This window comes from Nothobranchius furzeri, chromosome 14, assembly GCF_043380555.1.
Source record: "Nothobranchius furzeri strain GRZ-AD chromosome 14, NfurGRZ-RIMD1, whole genome shotgun sequence".
NCBI classification, from domain to species: Eukaryota; Metazoa; Chordata; class Actinopteri; order Cyprinodontiformes; family Nothobranchiidae; genus Nothobranchius; species Nothobranchius furzeri.
The window spans coordinates 2,115,021-2,124,139 of NC_091754.1; the positions used below are offsets into that span (position 1 = coordinate 2,115,021).

Genomic DNA, 9,119 nt, shown 5'->3' on the forward strand with positions numbered 1-9,119 from the left:
TGAACAAAAGTGTGTTTTATTGATAAATAATAAAGAAAAACCAACCAAAAAGACTTCGTCTGTAATGTCCAGGTATATGTTCTACAAAAGGTGAGTCATGGCTCATGGTGGCACAGAATGAGTATGCACATGCTTGTACACATACGGATCATCTCTCCAGCATGTTCATCTAATCAACCATTTTCCTCTGGAATAATGTCTTCACGGCTTCAGTCCACTTGCTTCTTCTTTCTGCCTTTTACAAACAGGTTCATTTGCATTCTTCACAGACCCAGTTCTCATGCTCCCTACACTTGGCACAGGTGTACCTGTGACACTTCACACAGCAAAACCTGCTGCGATTTCTGTTGCAGTTCTTCCGGACCTGACACTGCGTTGTCCAGTTGGGTAGATTGTGCAGCGCAGCAGCGGCAGCAGTGGCGGCAGTAGTGTCAGCGGCGGCAGCAGAAGCCTTTTCCCGCATGAATCCACTTCGGAGTTCCATGGCTAGATGGTGCAGAAAGAGTCTCCTTGTGTCTGTGGACCCTGTGCATGCCTTGTAGAGCACATAGGCATTTGCTGCCGCCAGGTCCAGCATGTTATAAAATACCGCTACTGGCCACCTGCGTGTTGCTGTGCGTACGGAGTATTTACGAGCCACTTGTTCCGCATCATCGCCACCAGACTGTAAAACAACACAGAGACATGAGTATATGTACTTTATTTCCAAACAACAGCTGTAAACTAGATAATAATTATATTCATCACGTACCTTCATATAGTTGTAGTCTGTTATTGTGTTTGGTTTGTTCTTCCCGTCATCCCCGGTCACCACGTGTTGGTGCATGGAGCTCAGAACAAACACCGTTTTCTTTTTTGTTGGAGCGTAGACCGTCAGTGAGACACTGCCGCTTTTAAACACAGACGTGGAGAATTGTTCTCGCGCCGCGGCGTCCCTTGCTGGAGGTGGAAGCTCGCGTCGACCTTTAGTCATTGTTCCGAGAAGGGTGGTGTTGCGCTGAAGCAGTCGGTGCGCCAGTGAGAGCGATGTGAAAAAGCTGTCTGTAGTGACATTCCTGCCGGCATCAAGAAATGGCTCCACGAGGCGCATTGCAACCTTTTCTGACAACTCACCACGGGGGCGACTGGGATCCTTGCCTAAGTAAGGCACAGCATTGCAGACATACTTTGTCTCTAAATCTGTGGCCATCCAGAATTCAATACCAACTTTGTTGGGCTTGCCAGTGACTAACTTTGTAAATGGACAGTGGACCTTTGTTGGAAAAAGCTGTCTGTCCACTGTAATGTGTTGTCCTGGGCTGAAGCTTGCTGCACAGTTTTTAGTGAAGCGTGACCAGACGTCTGACATTGCTGCAAACTTGTCCGTTTTCACGCGTTCTGCACGGGTGTCCTTGGTGTCGAATCGAAGGTTTGCCATGATTGAAGTGAAGCGGTCCCTGGACATTGTTTCCTTGACTGCTGGTATCAGAAAGTTTTCTGACCAGCAATCCACCATGGCACCAACTTGACACATGACTGCTTTGGCAAACAGAACAGATATGAAAGCCATCAGTTCATTGTGGGACAGGTTCCAGTTGGGGTCGGTTCTGCGGGCTTGCTGGACCGTGCACTCCCTGATGGTCAGCAGCATCCCGATGTCAATCAGGCACAGGAAGCTTTGCAACACACTGCAGACTTTACGCTGTGAGACGATAAACAGATGATGGTAAATTGACTTGAATCCCGTCGACTGTGGTTTATGTTGTGATTACTTAACTTGGTGTTGCGACATAATCCCTCCTGCTCAACTCATCCCCCAGCCTACTAGCTACCTTGATGCTACGATTACAAAGTGCTACACAATTATAGCTGACATCTACAATCGCTCCATACTTTACATCAAGAGCTTGTGCAGGCCTTCAGCGCCACTGTTCTCTTGCTGTTGTTGTGCAAACACACTCATTACTAGTGAACTTTGCCACATCTGCATTTATTTACTGAAATTGCCAGCTCAAATCCATAGAGTGTGACCCAAACTTATGTGTGTGACATGGAAACGTCGCGAAGTTCTTCCATATTCAAACACAATTTCACACACTCTCTATTTGCGCTAATTTTAAATAGAGATCAGGAAACAAAGAGGAGTTGAGAGCGTTCTGCAGCAGCATCGGGCGGGAGGTGATGGTTTTATTTGCTGGAGGTCGTCTGTGTCCCACTGTCTGCACTGGGTCAGAGATAAGGGGAGCAAGGGAGACTGGGTTGGGGGAGGGGTATGTGTCTGATCCAACCTGGTTCCGCTCATTCACCCACCCTACTAGCCTGGCAAGTCAGACTAAATAAATGTATTATTACAAACTTTGCAAAGCAATAATTTGGTCTAGTTCGCTAGGCTACCACCTAGAGGTGGGAAAAATTATCGATTCTAAGATGCATCGCGATTCAGCCGTGCATGATTCCGCATCGATGCAGCAACGTGACATAAGTGACATAAGTTCTATGTCTATGTCGGGGGTCGGCAACCGCGGCTCTGGAGCCGCGTGCGGCTCTTCCATCCATCTGATGCGGCTCTCTGTGCTTGTAAAATAACGAATGGATATTTAAATAAAATGCTTTATATTTTACTGCATAAATTTTACATCTGTATGCTAATTCTAAATATAAAGATTGTCTGCGTAAACCTGAACGGGTCCAACCCAGTCTTACTGTGAGACCGGGTTGACGCATCACGCTTGTGCGTAATCATATAGGCGCATTCTGAGCTGACGAGGATGTGAAATTCTGGGATTCTCCTCAGCTCCTGGATGTGTCGCCACATTGGAGACAGGAACAAGCACTATTCAGCCAAAGTTTCATAATCAGGGAGCATTTTCTATGTGACAAGTCTCGCTTCAGTCGGAGGAATCTTCCTGCATGCGCCCTGGTTCTGTGACGTGCTCCAAGCCCCTCTCCACAACTTCAGCTCGCTGTGCGCTGTACGTACGCGCTGACAGCGAGCTGCGCTGAGCTCAGTGTCCAGCTCAGAAGGGAATAATTTCTTAAGTGATTTAGCTACATCTGCGCGAAACGAATAAAGTGTCAGTTTGTCTGCATGCGTCGGGGTAATTCTTTCTATTCTTTCTCCGTCAAAATAAACGGTCAAATACGGGAACTATCCGGTCAACACAAGCCCTGCTTTTAACTGTTCTGTTTTCTTGTGAAAATTGTTGCAAAGAGATATAATTTAACTTGATTACCACCAGAGCCAGGCGCACTGCACCGTTATCTCCGTCGCTGTAAATGAGGGAAAAACAAAATGATCGGATCCTTTTCTGACCTTCCCCACCTACAAAGTTTAATTACAACAATCAAACGTGACAGAGCCTGGATTTGTATTCTGAACAGTCTAAACATGTTTTAAAAAGAAACGTATGACAAAAGTGGCGCCTGCTCAGTAAAACCACCAACAGGGTGAAAAATATCTAAATGTTGTCGGCAGAGACGGGCTACAACTTCTGGATCCACTTTATATAAATCGTTTTATTGATTATCGTCTTATGAAAGATAACTCTGACGTACACGAGCGACCGGTACCGGCTGCTGTCACCTGTTGTGAGCAGCGCTCTGCTGTCTGAAGCTAGGCCCCGCCCACAACGCCGTGGCTGCTGTGGCTCCCAGTGTTTTCTTTACTGTGGGAAACGGGTAATAATGGCTCTTTGATGGGAACAGGTTGTCGACCCCTGGTCTATGTCTATGCAAGACAATAAAGTTTTGAGGTTTTATAATTACTTCTGGGGGCAGAGTTGCAATGACATGCATACTGCGTTGCCCTAGCGCCAATGTAAAACAGAAAAGGCGGACAGGGGTACAGGGCCAACATTACCAGTAATCAAAGATGAACCCGTTACATTTAAATCGGATGTCTGGGCTAATTTCGGTTTTGGGATCCTGGATGTGAAAGAATCACTTAACACAGTATTTGTTTACTATTTTTAAGTTCAGTAGTATTCTATCTTAAAGCTGCTCTATACCAAAAACATTATTTCTTATATTATTTAAGTAATTATAGGCAGCACACTTTAAACATTACTGCTCACTATAGTGAATAGATGAATGTTCTGTTTTTCAGGGATTTCGAAATCAAAAAGAAATTGAAACTATTCTTCTGCTTTTATTAAGTAATGAAAATTTTTGTGTGAAGAATCGTGATGCATTTCAGACTCGAATCGAATCGTTAGGCAGATAATCGGAATCGGATCGAATCGTGAGGCAGGTAGAGATGCACACCACTACTACCACCCTACAGCTCCTACAGCCTCACTTTTCCAAATCTCATATGTGTGGTTCTGCTGAAATCCTTCTGCACAGCTCTCAACATAGTGGTGCAATGAAATACCTTTGCATACTCTGTGGGTCCAGCTCTGCCAGTGAAGGATGAGCCATGAACTTCTTCAGATTGACGTCTGGCCTCTTGCTGCACCCAGACAGAGCCATCTCTTGCCGTAAAACTTGAACCGGCCTCGTTCATCCCCGTACCACGGTTCTTCTTTCGTGGAGGGCTGGTGTCATCTTCTTCCACTTCGGATTCCAAGTCTTTGTCAGATGATGGATCTGAGACATCGGTGGTGAATGAAACCTCTCCACCATCAGATTCAACGTCAGCCACTTTCTGCATCAGGGCAGAGGAATCTTTTGTGGCGTAGCTTTTCCAGCGAAAGGGCATTCTGGTGGTCTTCTTCAGGACTCACAAGGAGAAATGACTCTTTCTCCTCTGTGGTCTTGTTTTTGATGCACAGCTCTGTAGTGAAGTGTTCAGTCAAATGTAAATTTGCCAGTGGGTCCACGTGTGATTGGTGTGCTTGCACAACAATGGCAGAATAAGCACCGCCCCAGGGGGTCAGGGCAGGCAAGGGATTTTACAAAAAAATGCATTGGTTCAGTAAAACTAGGGTTAAAAACAAACGAAACTCTGCTCTGCTGCAGCTTTTCCGGCTTTTCCTTGTTGAAACCTGACAGCGATTTTGTTGCCTTCCTGGAGGGAGAATAAACATTCTTTCCAAAGAGAACACAGCTGTTTCTACAGATTTACTAGAAAGTGTATAAACAACTACTCCTCTTTCTTGTCAGGCAAACATTTACGGATGAAAGGATGAATAATCGGAAGGTTTTAGTAAGATCATGAGACCTGCTTTTGTCTGATCTGAAAAGGTCTGGAAGTCTTTTTTGCTTCATCCTGCCAGCTGAACCAAACTATCTTAGAATAATTGACATAAGCCTCATATTTATTTGGAAATATGATTGAGAAAATTCCTTCTTTTCTCCTTAATACTAGATTTACTGAGCCCGCGCAAATTTGTGCAAAATCAGGCTCCAGGCTCCCCTGGCTTGCTCAATTGTCCTTCTTTTGTTTTGCTGATGAGCCACTAAGCAAGGGTGCAGGTTGGTTCTGCAAGGGCAACATGATTTGCACTTGGAAGCCAGGGTAAACCTGGGGGGAGGATTTTTGTATCACTGAATGTGTATAAAGGCACATCTCAGACATCTGGAAATGCTTCATCAAGAACTGTGCTGACAGTTTCACCCCAGGACGACACGTGACCATAGATGAACAGCTGTTCCCTACAAAGGTTCGTTGTCCATTCACCCAGTATATTGCAACCAAGCCGGACAAATCTGGGATCAAGTTCTGGGTAGCCACGGATTTGGACGCCTGCAATGCAGCACCTTACTTGGGAAAGGATCCGAGTCGTCTGAAGGGGGAACGGCTGGAAGAACATGTGGACATGAAACTCATGGAGCCATTTCTTGATGCTGGGAGAAATGTAACTACGGATGATTTCTTCACCTCACTGGCACTGTCACAGAGACTGCTTCAGCACAAAACAACCATACTGGGCACCATAAATAAAGTTAGCCGTGAACTTCCTCAGCATGCTAAACACACAGCACAACGTCAGGTATTCTCCACTTCTGTCCTTAGTAGTGGAGGTGTCTCTTTGACAATTTATGCACCAAAAAAAAAAAAAAAACTGTGTGTGTGCTGAGTTCATGTCACCGAGCTGTTACAATCGAAGCTGGCACAAAGAGAAGGCCCAACACAATAATAGACTACGACCACATGAAGGTATGTGAATGTGTGTATAATTTTACAACAGTGATACAATTTTTATGATATGTACTGTACAAGCCTATAAAACAAATAACATATACCCATGATTGTCCCTCTCACTCTCTACTTTTACAGTGTGGTGTCGGTGTGTTGGACCAAATGGCATGAAAGTATTCCGTTAGAGCGGCAACACGGAGGTGGCCGGTAGCAGGTTTCTACAACATCCTGGACCTGGCGGCAGTGAACGCCTACATCCTGTACAAGGCATGTACAGGATGGGACGGCAAAAGAAGACTATTTTTGAGTCATCTTGCGAAGGAACTCTGTTGCCGTTTCATGCAGCTCAAAGAGCTAGAGGCCCAGAACGAGGCTCTGAAGCTCCCGAGGGCTCCTGTTGGCTCTGAGGCTATTGCAGCTGCTGAACCAGGGAAGGTTTGGACAACCCAGTGTCAGGTGCTGAAGGGCTGTGTTGGGGTCCTGCCCTCATGAGAAAATTACTACGCAGTATTTTCTCCAAAGGACTGTGCCATCTACGCCCTGAAGCGTAGACAATAAAGCATGTTAATATCAGCGCCAGCAGGGACTCCATGTCCCATGATCCTCTGTAGCTGGCAGCAGCTTGATGATGTCATCACGCGATGCCACGTCTGACCGGCCAGTGGATACCGACCGCTATAGAGACCGCCCGCTGGATGAGTCTATAAAGCCGAGGAGCAGAGCAGAACTCGCTCTCTTCCTGTCCAGTTCATCTGGTGTAAGGAGACCCCCCCGCCTCTGCTCCTACCGCTCCGGACAGGACGTGCATGAGGCCTAGCTGCTGAGATCAACGGAACAACGCCACCTGATCTGCTCAGCCCCGGACACAGAGGGACGCCTTGTGTTCGTTCATTCAAGATTTTTGTCTTTTCTTTTTTCCATCTCTCTCTTTCTCTCCCGCTTCTCTAATAGTCCGAAACAAGCGGTCGACCACGTGACTGCTTTAAATTAACAGACGGTCTCTCTCTTCCGTACCAAAAGCGCCGACGGACCATCTCAAAGTAAGCTCCGCTTCTTGTATTGTTTAATATCTAAGTTTGTTTATGCTGTGGCCAGGCTGACAGACTGTTGGGATATGTAATTTACCTTTATGACTGATCTGGTTTTTTTCTTGATCTTTGTGGAGCGATTTGAAGTGTTTTGATTAAGTTTACTGTGAACGTTTGCTCACACCGCCAAATACGCGTCTGATCAGGGTCCTACACCCACTGATTGTGCGTGTTTGGGAAGACAAGCTAAATTCCACACACACACACACAGTTAGATCCTTTGTTCAGCCAAACAAAGGATCCGCCATTTTGTTTTCAAAACTCCCTCCAGTTTGGTAATCAGCCTATCTCTGCCTGATTACATCATCAAGCAGTCTCACCATTGCTGGATCACATTACCATCTCACCCCACCGGTCTGATAAGATTGTTACTTCACATTATCCTTCCATGGTTTCATTGCTTGTTGTTTGTTTGATAAAATCAGTTGGTTGATATTGATTGGCTAGTGCTTTGAAGGAGCTAAGGTGATTATATTAGTCAATAAATGTTATTGCCAATTAAGTTTTGTCTCAAGTGAATTTGTCCGTGTTGGATAGAATATGACCGCTGCTCATTAAAATAATTTTACGAACTTTAGACAGATTGATAGAGGTTTGGATTCGTTTTTCCCCTGTTAAAAGGGGTGGTGCCCCGAGGCATATCCACAGATATCCTAATTACGTAATAAATCGGTTAATATTTCCATATTGACGAATTTTATTGATGAATCCAAAGAGTAAGTAAAGCTTACAAATTATTTGTTGGTCAATAACCACAACAGCTGCAAACGGAATCGCAGCTAGTTTACCTGTACAGCATGTCAAAGATTCACCTGTGCCAAATGCAGGGTGTCAGGACGCGCTGGTGAGTGGAGCGGAGGTAAGGATCCAAACAGTGGGGAGGAAGCAAGCATGCAGAGAAACTAGAAAACTCAACAGGGTTTTAATGATATCTGGACACAGGACATGGAAACAATGAGGCAACAAGAGACACAGAACTGGAGGGGTTTAAATACAAGAGGGCTGGGATCTTGGGTGATTGGGAAACGAGAGGCAGGTGGGAGCAATCAACAGAGACAGGCTGAACCAAATGGGGAGACAGGACAGGGTGTGACACAGGGATGATGGATACTGGGTGTGCAAAGACTGCAAAGTTTGAAACATATGTTTCTGCTGTTGAAACTTGTATATAGTTGTTATTTTTGTATATAGTTGTTGTTTTTTTCTAGTATTGGAACTTGTGTGAGAAAATAAAAATTCCAATTTTTTCATTCTTTTGGACCGTTGTCTGACTTTATTCCAAGGGCCACATGGTTTCTGCATGGTAAAAAAAAATCTATTCATTACATTGATTGTCACATTGAATCTCAGAAACTCACTTCCCCAAAACAATTTTCCCCCAAGTGGCAAAAGCATCCATTCACCTGGTAAAGACATCTAATCACCTATTCATTGGCACATTGAAACTCAGAATCTAGCTTCCCTCAAAGCAACTGGCAAATGCAAATGTGGCCATGTGTAATGGTACATTTCAGTTAATGGGCCATCAGCGCAAGAAAAGATTAGCTCTGCAGGCAGAGGAGATGTTAACATGAGATGTGTGCGTGCGTGCGTGCGTGCGTGCGTGTGTGTGTGTGTGTGTGTGTGTGTGTGTGTGTGAGTGGACCAAGCCCCCACAATGCGGCTCTGAAATTGGGCCCAACCCGGAAGTACCAAAAATTGCAGTTCCACCCTCATCCACTAGGGGCTGGTGTCAGAAGCGAGCAAATCCTCATTGACTCTCATGTTAAAAATACCAATTTCACAGCAGAAATAAACATGTTTACAGCCTGGTACCAAAACATGTTTTTGGTTTAAATGATCTAGTTTACACTCATGACAACTCTGAGGGGGGTGGATGTTTTTCTCACTCTTCTGTTTAAGTGTATTAAAAGCCTAAAATTCTGTATAATTAATGAGCATCAGACCCACGTGACCACAGAGCTAGCTCC

General features: G+C 45.1%; 1 protein-coding gene across 2 annotated transcripts; it reads right to left on the reverse strand.

The window, feature by feature from the left end:
- LOC129164885 (piggyBac transposable element-derived protein 1-like) lies at positions 1–8,365 on the reverse strand. Of its 2 annotated transcripts, none has more exons than XM_070544371.1 (3): positions 7,962–8,365; positions 752–1,681; positions 1–664 (listed from the first exon to the last, which is right to left on the reverse strand). In XM_070544371.1, the coding sequence occupies exons 1-3, from the start codon at positions 8,040–8,042 to the stop codon at positions 251–253; spliced, it is 1,425 nt and encodes a 474-aa protein (XP_070400472.1). In that variant the 5' UTR covers positions 8,043–8,365; the 3' UTR covers positions 1–250. The 2 variants fall into 2 exon arrangements, with proteins under 2 accessions (XP_070400472.1, XP_054602449.2); XM_054746474.2 differs by lacking the exon at positions 7,962–8,365 and adding an exon at positions 4,352–4,797.
- Between the last annotated feature and the right edge of the window lie 754 nt (positions 8,366–9,119).